The sequence below is a fragment of the Scyliorhinus torazame genome, chromosome 17 (assembly GCF_047496885.1).
Source record: "Scyliorhinus torazame isolate Kashiwa2021f chromosome 17, sScyTor2.1, whole genome shotgun sequence".
Taxonomy (NCBI): domain Eukaryota; kingdom Metazoa; phylum Chordata; class Chondrichthyes; order Carcharhiniformes; family Scyliorhinidae; genus Scyliorhinus; species Scyliorhinus torazame.
This window is the reverse complement of record NC_092723.1, coordinates 145,460,933-145,487,318: the sequence shown is the minus strand read 5'-3', so window position 1 is coordinate 145,487,318 and position 26,386 is coordinate 145,460,933. Positions and strand designations below refer to the sequence as shown.

At 45.6% G+C, this 26,386-nt stretch overlaps 1 protein-coding gene across 4 annotated transcripts in view; it reads left to right on the top strand.

Moving 5' to 3' along the window:
- unkl (unk like zinc finger) overlaps positions 1-26,386 on the top strand; it is a 262,287-nt gene that overhangs the window by 195,927 nt on the left and 39,974 nt on the right. For 3 of the 4 annotated variants that reach the window (XM_072481215.1, XM_072481214.1, XM_072481216.1), the window contains 2 exons: positions 24,174-24,266; positions 25,600-25,818. In XM_072481215.1, coding sequence (XP_072337316.1) covers positions 24,174-24,266; positions 25,600-25,818 — 312 coding nt within the window. Of the gene's footprint in view, positions 1-21,433; positions 21,526-24,173; positions 24,267-25,599; positions 25,819-26,386 lie in introns of those variants that run through there. The other variant, XM_072481217.1, reaches the window with a different exon arrangement.

The following is a 26,386-nucleotide window of genomic DNA, read 5'->3' as shown; positions in this document are numbered from 1 at the left end:
TGGATGTGATGACATTGGATATTGGTTGAGCACTGAGTCTGTTTTGCCTCTGGCCTCTTGTGATCAAATATTCTAATATGGATTGCCTCCTATCCAAATACTGCTTACCTTCAGAGATCAGACAAGATCAGGTGTACATGTACATGTGTGTGTTTGTTGAATACCATCATCAATACCTTCAGCACTGTAAATTCTAAGATTCCAAGATCAATCTCGTGCTGAGCATGCTTGTTACAAGGGTCACTGCTGGTCATAGAACTAGATATTTGTGTATGTCAGTGCTTTCTGAAGAGGAAAAATGAAACGAAATGAATGAAAATCGCTTATTGTCACAAGTATGCTTCAAATGAAGTTACTGTGAAAAGCCCCTAGTCGCCACATTCCGGCGCCTGTTTGGGGAGGCTGGTACGGGAATTGAACCGTGCTGCTGGCCTGCCGTGGTCTGCTTTCAAAGCCAGCGATGTTGGGAAGAAATTTGAGGGAAATTATGCTGTATTGGTAATAATGGATATCTTTTCAGTATTATTACAGATGAGTTCTAGGAGCTGAAAACTTGTTGATGCTCATAACTGTCAGGGTCAGTCTCCTTGTAGAGCACATATATATGACTGTTCGAAGAGGAATCAGAATAGATTGCCAGCCTAAAGAGTGATGCCGGGAAAAGGCGAGAATTGAGGGTGTAAGAAGGACATTTCTTTTTAAAAGTAAGAGGGTTGGAGGGAAATTAAAATTATTTGGGTTTGGAACTAGATGGCATTCCTGATTTATTTTTCTCACGCCTTGAATCAAATGCTATAAGTGCCTATTTGAGGTTGGGGAAGGATTGAGTTTTTGACGAGCAAGCATGAACATCTTGATATGTGACTAATAAACACTTCAAGAATGTGGAAAATGCTTGTCTTAAGCTGCAATAAGGAGAATGATTTAACTTTTGTTTTTAGTAGTAAAAACTCATTAGCATGAGTCGATGTGTATTCTGGTCATGAAATGTCATCTAAAGTAGTTTGATTACCCAAAGCAATCGCACCAAGAATTTTCCATAGTAATTGCATCTTTTTTGCTCCACTTTATTGTCTTGTGCCAATCTTCCATATGAAGAGTTAAGAGTCCCAAGAGGTTGGTGATGGTTTTCTGGGGCTGTCAGATCTGCTTTTAAGCTCCTCTGTGCCAACTCTGAGGAATTGTGTAATCCTCTGGGAAGTTTTCTCTCCTGCCTATGTGTGCCAGAGATTTCTTGTTTACTTGCATTTTTTTGTGTGCAGAGGTTCAATAGAACAAGGCCATAATAAATTATTCCTTTGACTGTTATGGAGCAGAGATACAGATTTTACACATGTGAAAGGAGAAGTAGTGTTTTTCATTCTAGCTATTTTTGATTTCATTGATCAAGTAATTTAATTTATTTTGGTTGTCAATGCTTACATTTAGAAATCATTTGATAATTGGTGTATTAAGCATATGTACCATTTAGGTTCCAATAGGGACGCTACTATTGGCCTCTGATGTGTGGTGGAGAGCAAGGAAATGAGCTCCAGTTTCTGCTCCTCGTTGCAAGCATGTTCATTGAGGACTGAATCAGCTTGAAGGTCACCTCTCATTTTTTCATCTTCCCCCTGCTGCTCCAGTCTACTCGTACTCAAGGGTCTACACTTGCTGGTGGAAAAATGTCCACTTGAGCAAGATACTTTCGGGCCACTACCATCTGTTGAAATATCGCAGCATAAGGCAGCAGGAGAGGGAAGATTGCAGTATTGCAGAATAAGTCTGCAGCAACTTTGCTTCTACACCAACACAGGAGTCCTGTGCAAGCTGCACACAAGTCAGTCCCTTCAATTTATCACAGCTAGGCAAAATAAAACAAAAGCACTTCACAACTTCGCCAAATCAGCCGCACTGCAAAAACATATAGAGGGTACTTGTCAGCAGGACAGGGGATAGATCTGTATCATAGCATAAGGCAGCAGGGCAGGGAGATTTCGCATTGCAGCGTAAGGCAATGGGACAGGACAGGGAAGATATCCGTATTGCATCATAAGTGTAGAAGGAACTTTAGTTGGCGGATGAGTTGCCTTAATACCCTGTATTCCTTCTTAACTGGCCGCTTGACTATATTTCATGTCAATAGGCACTTGGCAAAGCATGATGGATATATTAGCTTTATTTCAGTCAAGACGTTCTGCATGTAATAGGCAGAAGGTCAGACTATGTAAACAAGTGCACAGCTGCACATTTTGCTGAGAGTAGACAATTATTATTGTTCTTAATCTTGGAATTCAAGGCCTGTTGTTTAACTCTGCTCGCTTTTCTGTGTCTGGGCTTATCAAAGGAATGCCTCGTTTTTTCTAAATATTGCTTATTAAACCATATAAAGTACTGCTATACTCTTGTAAAGTGGGGACAATTAAAAGGACGGTGGTCACTCTAACTCCCTCCACGAACTTAGTGTTATAATAAAAGACCTTTTGCGAAACCTCGAAGTGCTGCCTAGTTTTTTCCACAACAATAAGTCAGCAGGAGGGGTCAGTGAGATATCTATTGCAGTAGAATTGGGACAGGGAGAGATTTGAATAATCCCCAGAATACAAGAAATGTAAGCAGAGGCTGAAGAGCACGTTCTGTACCAGCCATTTTGACTAAGCGTATGGTGATCTTAGAATTAGAGGTTGAACATAAAATATCCAACTTCTTTAAGAACTGTTGCAGTAAATCCTTGGCTCTCTTCATCCTCAAATATGCCTGTTGATATTGATAAGGAGCGGATTAAATTAGAACAACAATATGCATTTGTATAGTACTTGTTAATGTGGTAACACACTTGGCTCTTCATCTCTTTGTGTTATAGCCACATAAAGAGATATTAGAACAGATGATCAAAAGCATCGTCAAAAGGTATGTGTTAAGGAGTATCTTTTTTGGGGGGAGGGCTTCTATCCAGATTTTATTTTGTATTTCTTGGGGCTCTGACTCTGTGTTCGGAGACTTCCTCCATGTTTGTATCCTTTGGGAATGGGCAGATTGAGCTGTAGTTCCTGTTCTTGTCGTTGGAGATGAGCCTGCTGTTGCCCACCTCTCCTTCTCCAGCTCATTGGTCAGCATCACAATCCGCCTCGCCATCTTTTCAGACTCCTGACACCTTTGAATCTGTCCCTTCAACGGAGGAGCCGGTGTTTCATCTGCGAAAGACCAGTCCAGCAGGTCTATTAGGGGTCTATACTCACTTACACTCCTTGGACATACCAATTCCAAGGCACCATTTACTCCCCGCACAAGACACAGCTCCACAGGACAGGAACCTCACCCCAGACATCAGAGGGGACAGACAAGAACTGCAAAACACCATCCTCCTCCTCCTCCTGGAGGCTACACTCGAGCCACAGGCTCCAGACCCGGCTGCAGGCCCGCGCAGGCACACTCGTTTAAGGAGTATCTTAAAGAGAAAAAGGAGGTGGGGTGGCGGAATTGAAGAGCTTATTGTCTTGGCAGCTGAAGGCACAGTGGCTTTTCGGGGAGGGATTAAAATCAGGGATGCTCAAGGCGCCAGAATTGGAGTGCAGCTATTGTAGTGCTCTAGGATTGGAGTGCAGATATTGTAATGCTCTAGGGGATTGCACAGATTGGGAAGGGATGAACTTCGAAATTGATGTGTTGCCAGATAGGAACCATTATAAGTCGATGACCACAGAGGTTCTAGGATGGGAGCAGTATTAGGCCATGGACAGCAGAGTTTTGGATAAGCTGAGGTTTGCAGAGCACTACAATAGCTGCACTCCAATTCTGGCGTCTTGAGCATCCTTGATTTTAATCCCTCCCCGAAAAGCCGCTGTGCCTTCAAAAAAACAAAAGGCTGGCCAGGGGTGCACTGGAATCGTCAACGGTATTGAATTGAAGGAACAAAGGCATGAATGAGCACTTCAGCAGCAGATGAGCTGAAGTAGGTGCAGAGTTGAGAGATGTTACAAAGGTAAAAAATTGACAATCTTGGTGCTGGTGTAGGTATGTGACCAGATATTCTGGTTACATATGACATAAATGTTGTGAACAGGTGTAGCTTCAAACAGTTGCCAAGGAGGGGAGTTGTGCATTGAAACTAGTAAAGGTCGAGTGAGGTTTGCTTCAAAGAAATACAGACAAAGCCCGTTTTCAGAGCAGTATTAATCTTTCTTGATAGAATTGATTTTAATGTAAAATAATGATTGTGTGACAGTACACGGGCACTGTTCAAACAGGCACTTTACCCAATCTGCAGGGAAGATTGTGTTATGGGCCAGAGTTTAGAGAATCCCAAAGTGTATCATGGAGTTCACCTGACCCACAACTTTTAATAGATTGTGGTATGGGGAGCACACGGCCCACTCTACAGGTGTGGTAGAGCAGAAATGGAAAAGTATTTTTCAAAGCAAAACAATGTTTATTCTATGAACTCAAGTTAACCTTTTTAAAACATACAGTGAACATCTTAGCAACCATTAATTCAAATACAACCCCCAAAGAATACAACACTAAGTAATCCTTAATAACTTCCCAAACAACATCCAGAAGACAAAAGAAACACCTTTTAAATGAAGCACATCAGGTTTACATTCACTACTGAAAACATTTCTAATTCTGAATTCACCAAATGATCAAGAGATAATCTTTTCATGGCAGAGAGATCAGTACACCTGCTTTGTCTGGCTTCTGCTCCAACACTGAAAACGAAACTCACCCTGCAGCAAAGAGCCTAAAACGAAAGTTGACAGACAGCCCAGCTCCACCCACACTCTGACATCACTGATAAACACCCATTTCTTAAAGGTACATTTCTTAAACACCTATTTCTTAAAGGTGCTCTCGCATGACACCTCCCCGCAAGAAAAAAAAATAAACCATCAACTTCAAGATGGTTTCATTTTTCACCTTTTCACTATCCTTTAAGAAATGCACACAGTAAATATACTTTTTTGTTTCAAAAAACAACATACGCAAACAGGTATAATAATATAGTCCATTTTATTTTTTGTTCGTCTTCCTCCAACTGAAATCCTTCTCGATTGACAGTCTCATTGAACAAGAAGGTCTCTGCATGATCCATCTATTCCTCTCCCCCCTCGACATGTCTCTTTAAAGTCAGATACTTTAGTTCAATCTGACCACAAGAGTCCCTTGCAATTCTCCAACACAGGAGCATTGGTTATCACAGCTTTCAGGCCGTCAAATGCCTATTGAAAGTCCGCTGTCCACTGAAATATTTGACGTTTCTTCAGCAAGTCCATCAGTGGAGCAACCACGCTGCAAAACCTTTGCACAAATGTTCGATCAAATCCACTCATGCCAAGAAATCGCACTATTTCCCTTCGTCTTGAGAGTTTTGAAAACTCCTCAATAACTGTTGGTTTCACATCCCGTGTGACCATTCGACCCTGTCCGATTGTATGGCCAAGCGATCGAATAATTCCACCAGATGTTTCAAATGTTCTGTCCATGTCTGGCTGAAAATGACCAGATCGTCGATGTATCCCGCACAATTGGGTAATCCTGAAATGACCTTGTTAGTTAACCGTTGAAATGTGCCTCGGGCGTTTTTCATGCCAAATGGCATAACTTTGAATTGGTATGTACCATCTGGAGTCACAAAAGCTGAAATCTCCTTTGCCCTTTTGGATAAAGGTACCTGCCAGCAACCTTTTAAGTAAATCCAGTTTGGAAATAAAAGCTGATTGTCCCACTTTCTCAATGCAATCCTCCAAATGTGGGATAGGATAAGAGTCCGTTCTTGTGACAAAGAAAATTACAGCACAGGAATAGGCCCTTCGGCCCTCCCAGCCTGCGCCGATCCAGATCCTTTATCTAAAGCTGTCACCTATTTTGCAAGGATCTACTTCCCTCTGTTCCCCGCCCGTTCATATATCTGTCTAGATGTATCTTAAATGATGCTATTGTGCCCGCCTCTACCACCTCCGCTGGAAAAGCGTTCCAGGCACCCACCACCCGCTGCGTAAAAAAACTTTCCCCACACATCTCCCTTAAACTTTCCCCCTCTCACCTTGAAATTGTGACCCGTTATAATTGACACCACCACTCTTGGAAAAAGCGTGTTGCTATCCACCCTGTCCATACCTCATAATTGTGTAGACCTCAATCAGGTCCCCCCTCAACCTTCATCCTTCCAACGAAAACAATCCTAATCTACTCAACCTTTCTTCATAGCTAGCACCCTCCATACCAGGCAACATCCTGGTGAACCTCCTCTGCACCCTCTCTAAAGCATCCACATCCTTCTGGTAATGTGGCGACCAGAACTGCACGCAGTATTCCAAATGTGGCCTAACCAAAGTCCTATACAACTGTAACATGACCTGCCGACTCTTGTACTCAATACCCCATCCGATGAAGGCAAGCATGCTGTATGCCTTCTTGACCACTCTATCGACCTGCGTTGCCACCTTCAGGGTACAATGACCTGAACTCCCAGATCTCTCTGTACATCAATTTTCCCCAGGACTCTTCCATTGACCGTATAGTCAGCTCTTGGGTGAGATCTTCCAAAATGCATCACTTCACATTTGCCTGGATTGAACTCCATCTCCCATTTCTCTGCCCAACTCTCCAATCTATTTATATTTTGCTGTATTCTCTGACAGTCCTCCTCGCTACCTGCAACTCCACCAATCTTAGTATCATCTGCAAACTTGCTAATCTGACTACCTATACCATTGTCCAGATCATTTATGTATATCACAAACAACAGTGATCCGAGCACGGATCCCTGTGGGACACCACTAGTCACCTGTCTCCATTTTGAGACACTCCTTTCCACCACTACTCCCAGTCTCCTGTTGCCCAGCCAGTTCTTTATCCATCTACCTAGTACACCCTGAACCCCATACAACTTCACTTTTTCCATCAACCTGCCATGGGAAACTTTATCAAACGCATTAATGAAGTCCATGTATATGACATCTACAGCCCTTCCCTCATCAATTAACGTTGTCACTTCCTCAAAGAGTTCTATTAGGTTTGTAAGACTTGATCTTCCCTGCACAAAACCATGCTGCCTATCACTGATTAGTCTATTTTCTTCCAAATGTGAATAGATCCTATCCCTCAGTATCTTCTCCAACAGTTTGCCTACCACTGACGTCAAGCTCACAGGTCTGTAATTCCCTGGATTATCCCTGCTACCCTTCTTGAACAAAGGGACAACATTAGCAATTCTCCAGTCCTCCGGGACCTCACCCGTGCTCAGGGATGCTGCAAAGATATCTGTTAAGGCCCCAGCTATTTCTTCCCTCGCTTCCCTCAGTAACCTGGGATAGATCCCATCCGGACCTGGGAACTTGTCCACCTTAATGCCTTTTAGAATACCCAAAACTTCCCCCTTATGCCGACTTGACCTAGAGTATTTAAACATCCATCCCTAGCCTCAACATCCGTCATGTCCCTCTCCTTGGTGAATACCGATGCAAAGTACTCATTAAGAATCTCACCCATTTCCTCTGACTCCATGCATAAATTCCCTCTTTTGTCTTTGAGTGGGCCAATCCTTTCTCTAGTTACCCTCTTGCTCCTTATATACGAATAAAAGGCTTTGGAATTTTCCTCAACCCTGTTAGCCAAAGATATTTCATGACCCCTTTTAGCCCTCTTTATTGCGCGTTTGAGATTTGTCCTACTTTCCCGATATTCCTCCAAAGCTTCATCAGATTTAAGTCGCCTAGATCTTGTGTATGCTTCCTTTTTCATCTTAGATAGCCTCACAATTCCACCCGTCATCCATGGTTCCCTAATCTTGCCATTTCTATCCCTCATTTTCACAGGGACATGTCTGTCCTGCACTCGAATCAACCTTTCCTTAAACGACTCCCACATTTCAAATGTGGATTTACCCTTAAAGAGCTGCTCCCAATCCACATTCCCTAGCTCCTGCCGAATTTTGTTATACTTGGCCTTTTCCCAATTTAGCACTCTTCCTTTAGGACCACTCTCGTCTTTGTCCATGTGTATTCTAAAACTTACGGAATTGTGATCGCTATTCACAAAGTAATCACCGACTGAAACTTTAACCACCTGGCCGGGATCATTCCCCAATACCAGGTCCAGTATGGACCCTTCCCGAGTTGGACTATTTACAGACTGCTCTAAAAAACTCTCCTGGATGCTCCTTACAAATTCTGCTCCATCTACGCCTCCAACACTACATGAGTCCCATTCAATGTTGGGGAAGTTAAAATCTCCCATTACGGCCACCCTATTGCTCCTACATTTTAAAAATAATCTGTCTGCATATTTGTACCTCTACTTCACGCTCGCTTTTGGGAGGCCTGTAGTAAAGTCCCAACAATGTTAGTGCACCCTTCCTATTTCTTAGCTCTACCCATATTGCCTCAGTGCTCAAATCCTCCATCGTGCCCTCCTTAATCATAGCTGTGATATCATCTCTGACCAGTAATGCAACTCCTCCACCCCTTTTACCTCCCTCTCTATCCCTCCTGAAGCATCTATACCCAGGGATATTTAGTTGCCAGTCTTGCCATTCCCTCAACCAAGTCTCCGTAATACCAATTATATCATATTCCCAGGTACTAATCCAAGCCTTAAATTCATCTGCCTTACCTGCTACACTTCTCGCATTAAAACAAATGCATCTCAGACCACCTGTCCCTTTGCGTTCATCATCTCTTCCCTGTCTACTCTTCCCCTTAGTCACATTGAGTTTATTATCTAGTACCTTACTGGCTTTAGTTGCTGCCTCTTTACTGACCTCTAACTTCCTAATCTGGTTCCTATACCCCTGCCACATTAGTTTGAAACCTCCCCAACAGTGTTAGCAAAAGCACCCCCTAGGACATTGGTTCCAGTCCTGCCCAGGTGTAGACCATCCGATTTGTAATGGTCCCACCGCCCCCAGAACCGGTTCCAATGTCCCAAAAATCTGAACCCCCTCCCTCCTGCATCATCTCTCAAGCCACGTATTCATTCTGACTATTCTTGAATTTCTACTCTGACTGTCTCGTGGCACTGGTAGCAATTCTGAGATTACTACCTTTGAGGTCCTACTTTTTAACTTATCTCCTAACTCCCTAAATTCTGATTGTAGGACCTCAGCCCATTTTTTACCTATATCGTTGGTGCCTATATGCACCATGACAACTGGTTGTTCACCCTCCCCCTTCAGTATGTCCTGCAGCCGATCTGAGACATTCCTGACCCATGCACCCGGGAGGCAACATACCATTTGGGAGTCTCGTTTTCGACCACAGAAACGCCTGTCTACTCCCCTTACGATTGAATCCCCTATGACTATAGCCCTGCCAGTCTTTTTCCCGCCCTTCTGTGCAGCAGAGCCAGCCACGGTGCCATGAGCCTGGCTACTACTGCCTTCCCCTGGTGAGTCATCTCCCCCAACAGTATCCAAAACGGTATACCTGTTTTGGAGGGAGATGACCGCAGGGGATACCTGCACTGCCTTCCTGCTCTTTCTCTGCCTTTTGGTCACCCATTCCCTATCTCCCTCACCAATCCTAATCTGTGGTGTGACCAACTGATTGAACGTGCTATCCACGACCCCCTCAGCATCGTGGATGCTCCAAAGTGAGTCCATCCGCAGCTCCAGAGCCGTCGTGCGGTTTAACAGGAGCTGCAGCTGGACACACTTCCCGCACATGAAGGAGTCAGGGGCATCGGCCGCGTCCCTGAACTCCCACATTGAGCATGGAGAGCATAACACAGGTCTGGGATCTCCTGCCATTTTTACACTTTACCTTAACTGATTACATATATAACATCAAATAATGAATAACTGAAAGGAATAAGGATTTTACTTACCAATCACAATACTTACCAACCCACGAAGAATTAAATTTCTCCCAGCTACTTACCTTCCCGACAGACCCCTGGCCACTGCTCCCGCCGAAAATCTGAAGGCCGCTTTTCCTGCAAGGTAAATTTTTAAAGGGTAAGCTTACCTTCCCGACAGACCCCTGGCCACTGCTCCCGACGAAAATCTGAAGCTATAACTTGCGGATAAAAGAAAAAGAAAAGAGAGAGCTTACCTGATATTCACTCACCCCCTTGGGTTAGAGGAGGTGGAAGGGTGGGAGACACTACAAGTATAGTGTCTTGGGTTTAGCAACCGCCCAACTTAAATAGAGGCAAAAATCAAACACTTTAGCACCTACTTGATTCCCAAGCTGCGCTCCGCCTCCCTCTCTGTCTCCCGCTCCCGGAAATGAAGGCCGCTGGAACCTGGGGGCAAGTTTAAACACCTATCTGAATCCCAAGCTGCACTCCAGCTCTCTCTCCCGCTCCCGGAAATGCATTAACTGCATTAACCTTGCTGTAGTCCACACATAATCGTTGGGTACCATCTGGTTTAGGTACCATCACGATGGGTGAGCTCCATTGGCTGCAACCCACTTCAATTATGCCATTTTTAAGCATACTCTCAATCTCTTTGTTAACCTGTGCCAATTTTAAAGGGCTAAGTCTATATGGAAGTTGTTTGATTGGAACAGCATTTCCCACATCTACATCATGTTTCGCCCTTTAAGCATATTCACATGACACACTGTGAGCTTTCCTTCAATCTGGCGTTTTTACCACACAATTCACCTCACTTAATTTCCTTTTAATCTGATCAGTCCACAAAACTTAGCTTTTAAAGGTTCACCTACAACTGGTAACAACACTAAAACTTTATCTCCACTGGCAAAACTACAAACTTTGGATTTCTTGTCTGCTACCCGTTTCACCCCATTTTGTGCAACTTTTAAAAGATGTCTAGCCAATTCACCTGCCCTATTTAATCGTTCCCTAAAATTTGACACTTAATCCAATAATGTAATTTCCGAATTCTCACTCGCCAATTTTCCTTCATCAAAGTGGCCCTCTTACCTCATGACCAAAAATTAGTTCAAAAGGACTGAATTTTGTGCATCCCTAACTGCAAACAGGGCGAATGGAATTCCTTTATCCCAATCCTCTGGATAATCTTGACAAGCCCTCAACATTGTCTTTAATGTCTGATGCCACCTTTCTAACGCTCCCTGCGATTCTGGACGGTACGCAGTTGATTGAAATTGTTTTATTCCTAAGCTATCCCATAACTTCTTTGAATTACCTTGAGGTAAAATTTGATCCTTGATCCGATTGTATTTCTGTGGGTAGTCCATATCTAGTAAAGAATTTCAGTAACTCCTCCACATCATTTTAGCTGTAATATTACATACTGGAATGGCCTTTTGGAAACCTAGTAGACATATCCATTATCGTCAAAAAATATTGATTCCAACTTTTTGTTTTAGGAAGTGGTCCTATGCAATCAATTAGGACCCTTGGAAAAGGTTCCTCAAATGCTGGAATGGGTATTAAGGGCGCTGGTTTTATCGCTGATCGAGGTTTCCCTATCACTTGACATGTGTGACATGATTGACAAAATTTAACTATATCTTAATGTAGTCCAGGCCAATAAAAATGTTTTTGTAATTTAGCTTGAGTTTTCCTTCTTCCCAAACGGCCTCCCACAGGTACCTCATGTGCAACTCGCAACACCTCCTTTCTATACCCTACCGGCAATACTACTTGATGAACTTCTGCCCACTTTTCATCCGCCTGCATATGTAAAGGTCTCCATTTTCTCATCAAGACATCACTTTTACGGTAATAACACTCTGGTATAGACTCCGATTCCTCTTCTGTCTATGCTTTCTGATACATACGGTTTATTTCTACATCTTTCTGATGTAGCTCCGCCAAGTTTCCTGAACTAAAAATATCCGCCTCATCCTCCACCATCTGATCAAAAATCGTTTCTGATAATTGCACTTCAACTTCGTCTTCACTCTATGGTTTCTCATCTTGTTCTTGTCTTAACCTGTGACTTTGCGACCTTGTTACTACACAATCCAGAAAAATCCCAGGATATTCGTCCTTCAATACTTCAGTTGTCTGATTTTCCACTGGCTTATCAACCACAGTAGGCATCACTCCCACCTGCGATCCAGCTATATCATTACCCAAGATAAACTGTATTTGTGGATAAGATTGTTCCTCTATTCCTCCTACTACCACTTCACCACTCTTCACTGGACTTTCCAACCTTACCTTATGTAATGGAACGCTACTCCTCTCACCCTGAATTCCACATATTACCACCTTTTCTGACAATATTCTTCCCAAACTACATAACTGCTCATCTCTTACCATTAAAGATTGACTAGCTCCCGTATCTCTTAAAATTGTGACTTCTTTACCTGCTCCTCTTGATACACATGAGTAAACTTTACCCACAAGTAAATTCTTTAAAGACATCTGGCACCTTCTTATCAATCACCTCTTGATCAGGCTGTACAATCTTTTGCACATCCGTCGCTTCACTTGGGCTTTCCTTTACCACTTTAACAAACCCCACTGTTTTATTCTGTTTTACCACATTAGCCTTCCCAATGCTTTTCTTCAACCACCAACACTGTGACTTTACATGGCCTAGTTTATTACAGTGAAAACATTTGAAACTTTTCATTTCTTTTCCACCCTCCTGGATTTCCTTCTTAATCTGAGGTACACTCTCCTTATTATCTCCCATCAGATCACCTTTATCTTTACCACTTGAGTATTTCTCATGTCCCCAGTTTCTATCCCTCAGAGGCTGAAACTGATGTCGGAAACCAAGCTTTGATTTATGAACTAATTCATAATTATCTGCCATTTCTGCTGCTAACCTCGCAGCTTTAACCCTCTGCTCTTCCACATGAGTTCTCACTACATCAGGAATTACATTTTTAAACTCCTCCAAAAGTTAAATTTCTCTGAGAGCTTCAGACGTTTGGTCTTTTTTCAAAGCCCTTAGCCACCTATAAAATTACTCTGTTTGATCCTTTCAAACTCCATGTATGTTTGACCAAATTATTTCCTTAAATTTCTAAACCTTTGTCTGTAGGCTTCAGGCACTAGTTCATATGCATCTAAGATGGAATTTTACACCTCCTCATACGTCTCAGATACCTCCTCCGGTAGAGATACAAGCACTTCACTAGCCCTACCTACCAGCTTTGTTTGAATCAGTAATACCCACATGTCCTGTGGCCATTTCATTTGTTTAGCAATGAAACAGGCTTCCACCTCCTTCTCCTCAAATCGTGACAATGCTTGGACATAAAGTTCAAACTCTCTCTCTTTATCTTTTTCCCTGATCTGTATCTCCCTTTCTCTTTTTGTTCTGCTAGGGTTATTCTTTCTTTTCTCCTTTCTTCTCTCTCCCTTTCTTTTTCCTCTCTTTCTCTTTCACATTCAAGCTGCTTTAATTCTTCCTCATGTTCCACTTGTTTAAGTTGTAACTGAATTTTTGCCATTTCCAATGAGTCAAACTGTATCTCAGGCAACTTTAAATGCTTAGCCACCGCCATAATTACTTCGGGCGGGATTCTCGGGGAATTGGGGCGGGCAGAAACAGTGCAGTGGAGTGGCGGGAACCACTCCGGCGTCGGGCCACCCCAAAGGTGCAGAATTCTCTGCGCATCAGGAGCTAAGCTGGCGCTGGAGTGGTTTGTGCCCCGCTGGCCGTCGTGGAAGGCCTTTGGCGCCGGGGCCGAAGGGACTCCGCCGGCCGGCCCGGGTCCGCGCATGCGCGGGAGCGTTAGCGTTTGCTAGCGTCATACCCGCGCATGCGCACATGGAGTCACTTCCGCACCGGGAATGGCGGGTGACCATGGCCTCCGGTGCGGAAGGAATAGAGTGCCCCCACGGCACAGGCCCGCGCGCGGATCAGTGGGCCCCGACCGCGGGCCAGACCACCGTGGGGGCACATCCCGAAGCCGTCCGCGCCGCCAGATCCCGCCGGTAAGTGACCAACTCCAATTTACGGTGGCGGGACTGGCTATACGCGGGCGGGACTTCGGCCCATCGCGGGCCGGAGAATTCGGGTGGCCCCGGGGCCCATTGAGTCGCGCCGGACCCCGTCATTCTCCGAGTCGGGCGGCGCGACTCACGCCACGCCGGTTTTTGGGGGGTGGGAGAATTCTGAGGCCGCCGGGGGCGGGATTCACGCCGACCCCCGGCGATTCTCCGACCCGACGGGGGGTCGGAGAATCCCGCCCCTCATCTTTTCGCATTTTGTCAGGTAATGTTAACTGCAATGTTTTTTGCCAAATCTAACAGTCTGCTTTTAGTCTCTGTCCTTAAGGTACTGCATGTGACTGTCTCCACCCCAAAAACCTCAGAGCCTCTGAAAGAGCCATTGTCCACGACACACACCCCACTTAAACTGAAATACCACACCTGAAAAGCAACCACAATATGCTCACCCCTCACTGTCTTTAAGTTCACTAAGCCAATCCAATTGATAGACTTTAATCCCCCTCGAGCCCCCAATTTGTTATGGGCCAGAGTTTAGAGAACCCCAAAGTGTATCATGGAGTTCACCTGACCCTCAACTTTAAAAAAAAAAAAAATATATATATATTTTATTAAAGTTTTCAAACACAATTTTTCCCCCTTACAAATCAACAAAAACGGTAACATGATAACTGATAGATAACATTGTTTAAATAAAATAGTGAACTAACAAAATAACATGAAATAGTGCTCCCTCCCGCCCCTTCACCCCATCTAGAACAAAAACAATCCCCCCCCCCCCCCTTGCTGGGCTGCTTCTGCTGGCTATCTATTTTCCCCCTAACGTTACGCTAGATAGTCGAGGAACGGTTGCCACCGCCTGGTGAACCCCTGAACCGATCCTCTCAGCGCAAACTTCATCCGCTCCAGTTTTATGAACCCTGCCATATCATTTATCCAGGCCTCCACGCCGGGGGGTTTCGTTTCCTTCCACATGAGCTGGGCTACTAGGGACGCAAAGGCCACAATATCGGCCTCTTTCGCCTCCTGCACTCCCGGCTCATCCGCTACCCCAAATATAGCTAACCCCCAGCTTGGCTTGACCCGGACCGTCACCACCTTCGAGATCACGCCCGCCACTCCCCTCCAATACCCCTCCAGTGCCGGACACGACCAAAACATGTGTGTGGTTCGCCGGGCTTCCCCCGCACCTCCCGCACCTGTCCTCCACTCCGAGGAACCTGCCCAACCTCGCTCCTGTTATATGTGCTCTATGTTGCACCTTAAATTGGATCAGGCTAAGCCTGGCACACAAGGAAGAGGAATTTACCCTACTTAGGGCATCAGCCCACAAACCCTCCTCAATCTCTTCCCCGAGCTTTTCTTCCCATTTTCCTTTCAGCTCTTCTACCAGCTCCTCCCCCTCTTCTCTCATCTCCCGGTATATTTCGGACACTTTGCCCTCCCCGACCCACCCCCCCCAAAAGCACTCTATCCTGGATCCCCTGTGTCGGGAGCAGCGGAAATTCCCTCACCTGCTGTCTCGTAAACGCCCTCACCTGCATATGCCTAAAGATGTTCCCCGGAGGCAGCTCATACCTTTCCTCTAGCGCTCCCATGCTCGCAAACGTCCCATTTATAAATAAGTCTCCCACTCTCCTAATTCCTGCCCGGTGCCAGCTCTGGAACCCTCCGTCCAACCTCCCTGGGGCAAACCTATGGTTGTTCCTGATCGGGGACCACACCGAGGCTCCCAACACACCCCTCTGTCGCCTCCATTGCCCCCAGATACTTAGTGTTGCCGCCACCACTGGGTTTGTGGTAAACCTTTTTGGGGAGAGCGGTAGTGGCGCCGTCACCAGCGCTTTTAAGCTCGTTCCTTTACAGGACACCATCTCCAGCCTTTTCCACGCCGCCCCCTCTCCCTCTATCATCCACTTACAAATCATCGCCACGTTGGCGGCCCAGTAATAGTCGCCCAAATTCGGCAACGCCAGTCCCCCTCTGTCCCTGCTAAGTTGCAGGAACCCCCTCCTTACCCTCGGGGCCTTCCCTGCCCTCACAAAGCTCATGATGCTCCTATCTATTTTCTTGAAAAAGGCCTTGGTGATCACTATAGGGAGACATTGAAACACAAATAAGAACCTCGGGAGGACCATCATCTTAATCGCCTGCACTCTGCCCGCCAGTGACAGCGGCTGCATATCCCACCTTTTGAAATCCTCTTCCATTTGCTCCATCAGCTGAGTCAGATTGAGTCTGTGTAGGGTTCCCCAGCTCCTGGCTATCTGAATCCCCAGGTATCGGAAGCTTCTTTCCACTCTCCTTAGCGGTCGGCCATCTATCCCTCTACTCTGATGTCAGGGTGTATTACGAAAAGCTCACTCTTTCCCATGTTAAGCCTATATCCCGAGAAATCGCCAAACTCCCTCAATATTTGCATAACCTCTGTCATCCCCCCCACTGGATCCGCCACATACAGCAGTAGGTCATCTGCATAGAGTGACACTCGGTGTTCCTCTCCCCCTCTAACCACCCCTCTCCATTTCCTGGAGTCTCTCAGCGCTATGGCCAGTGGTTCAATTGCCAGCACGAACAGTAATGGGGACAGAGGGCACCCCTGTCTTGTTCCCCTATATAGTCGAAAATACTCCGATCTTTGCCGATTTGTGACTACACTTGCCATTGGGGCCCCATAGAGGAGTTTAACCCAGCTGACAAACCCCTCCCCGAACCCAAACCTCCTCAGCACCTCCCATAAATACTCCCACTCTACCCTATCAAATGCCTTCTCTGCATCCATTGCCACCACTATCTCTGCCTCCCCCTCTGCTGGGGGCATCATTATCACCCCCAATAGCCGTCGCACGTTGACATTCAATTGTCTCCCCTTTACGAACCCTGTCTGATCTTCGTGCACCACCCCCGGGACACAATCCTCTATCCTCATTGTCAGCACTTTTGCCAACAACTTGGCGTCCACATTCAGGAGCGAGATAGGCCTGTAAGACCTGCTGGTATGCGGGTCTTTATCTCGCTTCAGGATTAGTGATATCGTCGCCTCCGACATTGTCGGGGGTAGGGTCCCCCCTTCTCTGGCCTTGTTAAAGGTTCTTACCAGCAGCGGGGCCAACAAGTCCACGTATTTCCTTTAAAATTCCACCGGGGCCTTCCCTGCCTGCATGTTCCCCAGCCCTTTGGTCACCTCGTCCACCCCAATTGGCGCCCCCAGGCCTGCCACCTCCTGCTCCTCCACCCTCGGGAACCTTAGTTGGTCCAGAAACTGCTGCATCCCCTCTTTTCCCTCCGGGGGTTGGGACCTATATAACCTCTCATAAAAGGTCTTGAACACCTCATTTACCTTCCCTGCTCTCCGCACCGTGGTTCCCGTTTCATCCCTAACTCCCCCTATTTCCCTCGCCGCTGTCCTCTTACGAAGCTGGTGGGCCAACAGGCGACTTGCCTTTTCCCCATATTCATATCTCATCCCCTGTGCCTTCCTCCACTGTGCCTCTGCCTTCCCTGTGGTCAGCAGGTCAAACTCCGTCTGGAGTCTTCGCCTCTCCCTATATAGTCCTTTGTCCGGGGCCTCCGCATATTTTTTATCCACACACAAAATCTGCCCCAGTAATCTTTCCCTCTCTTTGGCCTCTGTTTTCCCCTTATGAGCCCTGATGGAGATCAACTCTCCCCTGACCACCGCCTTCAGCGCTTCCCATACTACCCCCACTCGGACCTCCCCATCATCATTGGCCTCCAGGTACCTTTCGATACATCCCCGCACCCTTCCGCAGACTCCCTCATCCGCCAATAATCCCACATCCAGTCGCCAGAGTGGATGCTGTTCCCTCTCCTCTCCTAGTTCCAGATCCACCCAATGTGGGGCATGGTCTGAAACAGCTATGGCCGAGTACTTCGTTCCTTCCACCCTCAAAATTAGTGACCTTCCAAAAACGAAGAAATCTATCCGGGAGTATACCTTATGGACATGGGAGAAAAAGGAGAACTCTTTGGCCAACGGCCTAGCAACTCTCCACGGATCCACTCCCCCCATTTGGTCCATAAACCCCCTAAGCACCTTGGCCGCTGCCGGCCTTCTTCCGGTCCTGGATCTAGATCTATCTAACCCTGGGTCTATCACGGTGTTGAAGTCCGTCCCCCCCCCCATTACCAGGTTTCCTACCTCCAGGTCCGGGATGCGTCCCAGCATCCGCTTCATAAATCCCGCATCATCCCAGTTCGGGGCATATACGTTGACCAGCACGACCTCCATTCCCTGCAGTCTGCCACTCACCATCACATATCTGCCCCCGCTGTCCGCTACAATGTTCCTAGCCTCGAACGACACCCGTTTCCCCACCAATATGGCCACCCCTCTATTCTTTGCGTCCAGCCCTGAGTGGAACACCTGTCCCACCCATCCTTTCCTTAACCTAACCTGGTCCACCACCTTCAGATGCGTCTCTTGAAGCATGGCCAGGTCTGCCTTCAGTCCTTTTAAGTGCGCGAACACTCAGGCCCTCTTAATCGGCCCATTTAGGCCTCTCACGTTCCACGTGATCAGCCGGACTGGGGGGCTGCCCGCCCCCCTCCCCTGTCGACTAGCCATCACCCTCTCTGGGCCAGTCCCACGTCCCGGTTCCGCGCACCCACGCGTCCCCCAGGCGGCGCAGTCCCGCCTCGACCACCGTTTCTCTTACCAGCTCCCTTTCGATCTCAGCAGCAGCAGCAACCCAGTTGTCTCCCCATCTAGCATGGTTACTCCCCCCATATTGCTTCCGAAAGTCAGCTGACTTCAACTGACCCCGGCTTCTCCCGCTCTCTCCTTGACCTCCCCCCCCCCCCCTTGTGAGGATCTCCCATCCTCCTTGCGCCTATCTTCCCACCATCATCTCTCTGGCGCGGGAAAATAAAAAGAAACCCTGCGCTTTCTAGAACCATCCCGCCCCCCCATGGCGCAGCTCCCCCTACAGCCCCGTTCCCATTCCCCATCCCCCGCCAGTGTCTCTTTTTTCCCCCCCACCGGCGCCCACATTTCTCAGTGTCCCCCCCCCTCCCCAGTTTACACCTCTATACATCAGCATTGTCGTTTCCCCTCCAACATCAGTCCCTCAGTTCTGGTCTAGTTTCTCTTTTTGAACGAAGGTCCATGCTTCTTCTGACGTTTCAAAATAGTAATGTCTATCCTGGTGCGTGACCCATAATCGCGCCGGCTGCAACATCCCGAATTTCACTTTCTTCTTATGCAGCACCACCTTGGCTCGATTGAAACTCGCCCTCCTTCTCGCCACCTCCGCATTCCAATCCTGATACACTCGTATCACCGCATTCTCCCATCTGAACTTCGTACCTTCTTGGCCCATCTCAGAACAGCCTCTCTGTCATTGAAGCGGTGAAATCGCACGACCATCGCCCTAGATGGTTCTCCAGCCTTTGGTCTCCTCACAGGGACCCGGTTGGGGCCCCTTCCACTTCCAAGGGGCCCGAGGGGGCCTCAGCTCCCATTAGCGAGCGTAGCATCGTGCTCGCATAAGCCCCGCCGTCAGCTCCTTCCACTCCCTCGGGGAGACCCAGGATCCGGAGGTTCTTTCTCCTTGATCTATTTTCCAGGACTTCAATTCTTTCGATGCACTTCTTATGGAGCGCCTCGTGCGTCTGCATTTTGACCGCTAGGCCCAGGATCTCGTCCTCGTTGTCCGTTACCTTCTGCTCCACCACACAGAGCTCTATCTCCTGGGCCTTTTGTGTCTCTTTAAGCCCCTTGATTGCCTGTAGCATCGGGGCCAGCACCTCCTTTTTTAGCAGCTCCACACACCGTCTTAAAAATTCATCCTGGTCCAGTCCCCATGTCGCCTGGGCTCCCTCCTACGCCATCTTGTTCCTTTCTTTCCTCTGCCGCTGCCCTCGAGGATCCTCCAAGATCTGGCCGCCGCCGCCGATCTTTTTCTTTCCTACTGGGGTGAATTCCCTGTTGCTTCACCCCACACCGGGTTTCGTCGCAAAAAAATTTCCCGTTGGGGCTCTTAAAAGAGCCCGAAGGTCCATCTAAGCTGGAGCCGCCGAAACGTGCGGCTTAGCTGGTCATTGCCGCCCCTGACCTTCAACTGTTAATAGATTGTGGTATGGGGAGCACACGGCCCACTCTACAGGTGTGGTAGAGCAGAAATGGAAAAGTATTTTTCAAAGCAAAACAATGTTTATTCTATGAACTCAAGTTAACCTTTTTAAAACATACAGTTAACATCTTAGCAACCATTAATTCCAATACAACCCCCAAAGCATATAACACTAAGTAATCCTTAATAACTTCCCAAACAACATCCAGAAGACAAAAGAAACACCTTTTCAAAGAAGTACATCAGGTTTACATTCACTACTGAAAACATTTATAATTCTGAATTCACCAAATGATCAAGAGATAGTCTTTTCATGGAAGAGAGATCAACAGTACACCAGCTTTGTCTGGCTTCAGCTCCAACACTGAAAATGAAACTAAAACACACCCTGCAGCAAACAGCCTAAAACGAAAGTAAAAATCTGAGACAGCCCAGCTCCACCCACACTCTGACATCACTGATAAACACCCATTTCTTAAAGGTACATTTCTTAAACACCCATTTTTTAAAGATACTCTCACATGACAGATGGTTGAGGCATTTTTCAAAAATTCCCCACCCAGTTTATTACCTTCTTGATAATACAATGAGCATTTGAAAACCAGACTTCTGCTGGTTTTCCTTGCTCATATTTTAAATGAAAACCAGGCAACCGTGGAGATTGACGACAATGGGCCTATACTTTCTCGTGTTTAGAGGATGAGAAATTATCTCAGTGAATATATGATTCTGAGAGGGTTTGGCATGCCCTGAGAAGCTGTTTGCCCTGGGCGAAGAGTCTAGAACTTCATAATCTTCAGGTAATGGGTTAGCTATTTAGGTCGAAGATGAGCAGAACTTTCTTCACTCAGGGTTGTTTAACTTTTGGAATTCCCGACCCCCAGAGGGCTGATCTTATTTTTAATACATTTTTCTCCTTCATTCCATAATGAGTTGATGTGCTGAACTCTTGCTGTTCAGGAAATATTTGGTATGCACTGGTCAGTAGTGATGTGGGGGGACTGGTTTATCTCCGTTGGCTAGACAACTCATTTATGATGCTGAACTAAGCCAGCAGCGCGGGTTCAATTCCCATACCGGCTGAGTTATTCATGAAGGCCTGCCTTCTCAACCTTGCCCCTCACTTTAGGTGTGGTGATCCTCAGGTTAAACCACCAGTCAGCTCTCTCACTCAAAGGGGAAAGCAGCCTATGGTCATCGGGAATATGGCAGCTTTACCGTACCTTTACCTCGTGATACAATGTTGAGCAGGCTTGATCATATTATCAGAGTATTGTAATGAGCAGGCTTACTGATTATACTGTTGGGTCATGTTCAGAATCACAGTGATGCTGCAATACTGAGGTGACTAGGTGATTATAGTGTTAAATGAAGTTGGATGACTAACTCAGCCAGCTTCTCCATTCGAGGTGTCAGATTGCTCTGGCAGTGCTGTTAGGCTACTGAAAACACGTGATGTAAATTGCTGTGATTAGTCAGTTTGTGAAGGGGTGGGGGAGGTGTTCAACTGTAAATGGGTGTGGAATTGAGGCTGGTGCAGAGTGACTCAGCAGTCAGAAGGCCAGCACGAGTCCTGAACTGCACAGCTCATTCCACCAAGGTGAGAATACATTTACTGTGAGAATTCACAACTTGCTATGACCTCTTTCTGCTCAGCTCTGTTTAGCAGTAACGTTTCATTGTAACTACAGCATTGCTTTGTATGATTTTCTAATGAGCGTCACAGTAACGAAAGCAAACTCATATTAGGGAAAATACCCACAAGTTGGTCTGAATTGCGTGGTTTGTTGGCAAGTGACAGTATCATAGTTTGAACAGGTCAAGGTGTTGGTGTTTGACTGCAGAACGAATGCGACTTGTTCAGTATTTAATGCAGTTTATATTTAGAATGGTTTTATACAAGCCTGCTTGTGTTCAGCACAGCTACCATATTAGCTCTGTTTGCCGCTCACTCAGTGTTGTAGTGTTGACTAAAACATTTTAAAAGTATGTTGTAAAGGGGTTGGAATATATAAAGTTTCATATTAAACCCTAAAAATATGCGTAGCTGTTAAGTCAACAATTTCCCTTGGTGGATTAGCAATAAAGTTCCTGTCTGTTGAGTCAGCCAATCTCTCTATGCTGTTGGGTTGCTACAATGGGACTTGGTGCTTGCTAGGTTCGAGGATGGGGGAAAGCCAAGTCCAGGTCACTGTACAACAGTCTGTGGCAGAAATGTATGTATGAATGGCAGGCAATTGACATCCTCAGCAGTTTGCTGTCCTGCGACACTGGCTGTTGAGGTTTGAGCATGATTAATGGCCACATGGGCAAGGTACTGGAGGGCTGGCAACGCCCCAACATCAGTACCCCTGTGATGCCTTCAGGAGATGAGTGTTGATGAAATTTGACCTTTAATAGCCCTGAGGTTGCTCAAAATTACGAAGTGAAGGCAGTTTATTATTGTACTAGATATTGTACTTTAATTTAACCCTCCACTATAACTTCAGAAGTAATGCCCATCAAATCCGTTATGTAACATGTAAGGTTGTGTTCTTGATCTTGTGCTTTATTGGTTATAAATAGAACAGATGCCCTTAGTTATACCTCTGCTCACGTACTTTCATTGCACTAATTGGCTTGGTGTATTCCCTGTTTATAAAACACCTGGTAAGGGACCATGCTGGCTACCGGCTGTGCCCTTTGACAACCGTTGCTATAGTGGTGCTCTTTTAACTTATACCATCAATATAGCATAGACTGATAAATTGTAATTTGATGCTGTTGGTAATTATAGCCTAATTTGTTTTATATTGGTAGAAATGAAAGCACCTAATTTTTGCAATTAAGGTTTCCTTCAAAATCAATTGTTAAAGATAAAAAGTTTGCATTTGATTTTGATTGGAACAGTTAATTTTTCCTAAGACGATTAAACTAGAAATAGTGGGGGTGGGGGGGTTAAGCACAAGGGTGCTGGTTCAATTTCTTGTTCAATGCAGAGTTCATTATTTCAAACAGGAAGGTGGTAGGTTCATGCATTTGGCCTCGGCTCCCTCAGTTAGGCAGAGGTAAACATCTTGGGGTTCCTGCTCCTGATTGTTGCGCAATGATCTCCTCCTCTACTGGCAATGCATGATGGCAATCCATGAAGATGGTCACGCATGAATAAGGCCAAGACCCTGGGTTTTTAACAGGAACTGTACTTTAGTGAGGTGTCATAGCCTTCATAATAGAGGGGCAGAATGGGCAACTTAGCAACAGAGGTTTGCGAAAGTTGGCGTGGATTAAGACTTGTACTCTGTATTTATTTTAGGTACTGATTCCTGTGTTATGACCTCCAAATGCTCTTTTGCTTCTGAAGACATTGACTGTTTCTCTTCTGTGGTTCCACTGTCTTGCTAAAGTTATCATTCTCCATAACTCAGCCGAATTGATATGTGTCCATAGCCCATTTAACCAGGGAAGCCATCATAGCGGAGCTTTGTCTGCACAAATGTATGGTTGGAGCAGATAGGACTGAGGTCACTGGCTAGTGATCAGGAACTAATTCTCAAGAGCTGAGCCCAATTCTAACAGCCACTCCTATTATGACTGAAGTCAGGTAGGTCTGCACAAACAATGAATGGGATCCTTTTGTTATCATAGTTTAATATACCAAATTTGGAGCTCCATGGCAGCGTACTAAAGTCCTGCTTAATTAATTGATGTTTCACCATTCTCATCCCCTCGGAAGATTTTCTGAACACCCATTCAGAGTATGCATTAAAACTATAAAGAAAAGCAATGATTGTCAGTTTATTGACAGTAATTGAGTTCTGGAATTACTTTCTTAGTGCCATAAATACATAAGTGACATCCTATTCATTGAGTTTTTCCAAAATCAGCTTCCATGCAAAACACAGTGGTAACTAATGTACTGCTAAAATGTTATACCCGACTCGCTTTCCAAGACTCTTAGCAGTGCGTATCGCAAAGAAGGTGAACATTTTATTTGAAGTTACGCCTTGTGCTGGAAAAGCTACATTTCCTGATCTTGCTGTGTCATACATTGTCCTGACAATGATGCTGTGTGAATAGCTAACACCCAGTGTAATGCCCGATATAACTGACCACTGATGTTGATAATTACTTGCAATTCCCCACAATGTCCTAAGGACTAAGATTGAGAGCTCATCACATGAATGAATGATCAATGGAAGGAGCACCGAATATGTTTAAGATATTCACATGATTTTGCTTGGAATAACAATGTTTCTTTTCCTACTTTAGGTTCTGCTTTAGATCTTCATTTTAGTGATGTAAATGTTGCTTCTCTTGATAAAGAATTAGAAGATCAAGATACTGGTGACATAGGATTAAAAGGTAATCAACAACACAGCTGAATTCAGCAAATAAGGAGAAAGTAACCTCAGCCCAACACTGAAGGTGACTGCTAGAATACTACCTGTACCCACTCTCGGTCTTCGGTTTTGCAGGTGCAACTGAACTGTTACTTTGCCCAAATTTACCTGCGAGTGCAGGCAGTGTCACTTGGCAAGATATTTTACCGACAGCAACGTGATGACATCATGGGCCCCTCATATCTCGTTACATATTCAGCCCTTCCAGCAGGGTCTCTGGCTTGTATTCCTCAGCTGTTCTCCCGGGATGCAGACTAATAGTACCCAGACTTCCACCTAGTTGGTACATTCTGAGAATCTTAAAATAATTCAGAATTAAAAGTTTAAATCTCAAATCAAGAGCTTTGTAAGAAATTGCTTGCATTTAGATAGCTTTCAAGTGTTTCGGATGTTACAAAGTACTTCCTAGTGCATTACTTTTTAAGTGTAATCAGGGTTTTGTAGAGAAATGGAGAGCAAAATCTGCGAACAACACCCCACAAACAGTAATAATCCATCCCTTGATACTGACCCTCTGGCAGTGCAATGCCCTCTCAGTACTGCATTGGAGTGTTGGCATGGATTATAGAATTCCTTAGTGCAGAAGGAGGCCATTCAGCCCATCAAGTCTGTACCCTCTGAAAGAGCATCCTACCTAGGCCCACTCCCTCAATCTATCCCCCTAACCCAGTAACCCTACCTAACTTTTTTGACACTGAGCAGCAATTTAGCGTGGCCAATCGACCTAACCTGCACATCTTTGGACTGTGGGAGGAAACCGGAGCAGTCTAGGAAACCCACGCAGACACAGGGAGAACGTACAATCTCCACACAGATAGTCACCCAAGGCTGGAACCAGATCCAGGTCCCTGGCGCTGTGGGGCAGCAGTGCTAACCACTGTGCCACCATGCTGCCCCTATACTCAAGTCTCTGGATGGATCTTGACCTGCAATTTTAAAGAACATTTTGAAGTTACATAGCTTTGATTCACTTTGTGTGTATTTTCAGCAGTGTTTTCCTTTCTCTGGTCCCTACTGGTGTATGCCATTCTTCCAGTGGCACATTCGTTTCTTCAAGGAAACCCTGGCCTATTGACATTCTGGCGGGTTAGATTGAGAGCAACCAAATAGCACAGAATGAAGAAGAAGGGGGCAGTGGTGTTCACAGATTTCAGATCTTCAACTGAACTCTAAGCTGTTTGTGCCTCAGCATCAAATGAAGATACCCATTAAAAGCATAAACTTTTGTGGTGCAACATGTCTTCCTGGCAGGGCAAAAGTGCATCTTCCAATTGTCATTTATTTTGTTTTCACAGGTCAGAGGTTGTTGGGCAGTTCAGCTCCTGTAAATATTCCAGGATCACTTGCTCGGTCTTCATCCTTACATTCTTCTTCCTCCCTATCTGCTTCTCCACTTGGTTCCCTTTCTCAATCTTTCCTTTCATCCAGCATGGCTCCACAACAGCAATCTCAGCAGCCGTCAAAGTCTGAGCATGCCCTCCTGGGTACTTCAGCTTCTTCTCACAGTTCCTTAGGTAAGCTACCACAGTCTTTCCCAGATTTGTGTTGTGCATTTTGACTTTAAAAGTCTGTAACTGAACTGAGGACAGACCTTACATTTTGTAGTAATATTTCTGTAGTTGTATTCCATCTTTCGAGGACTTTTAAACAATATTGTCTTGTGTAGCACACTGAGCAATTTGTAAAGAGGAAACTGTGGGAACTTCACATTAATGAGTGTGCATTTAGATATTTATATTATCAGCATTCCAGTGTTATCATAATAGGTGTGTCAGATCTCTGTTGTTGTGGAGAAAAAATGCCCATTGTCCTTTCAAATGGGGCTTGTGGCTCGAAAGTATGCCTTGATCCACAAGGTAGCGGGCAGGTTAGTGGGGACACGAAGTTGGCTGCTGGTGGTAATGCAGGTGCAGCTCAAAATGATGAATTTTTCAGAGTATCGAAGAAAACGTTTATTGGCTCAAGGAGGATTTGGTGGCTACGTATTGTTTTAAATGTATGAAATGTTTTCACTTGGCCCTTTATCATTTTATGTAAGTTTGGGTGTTTACTTATATTATTGCTTTCTTTGCTGTGATTTAC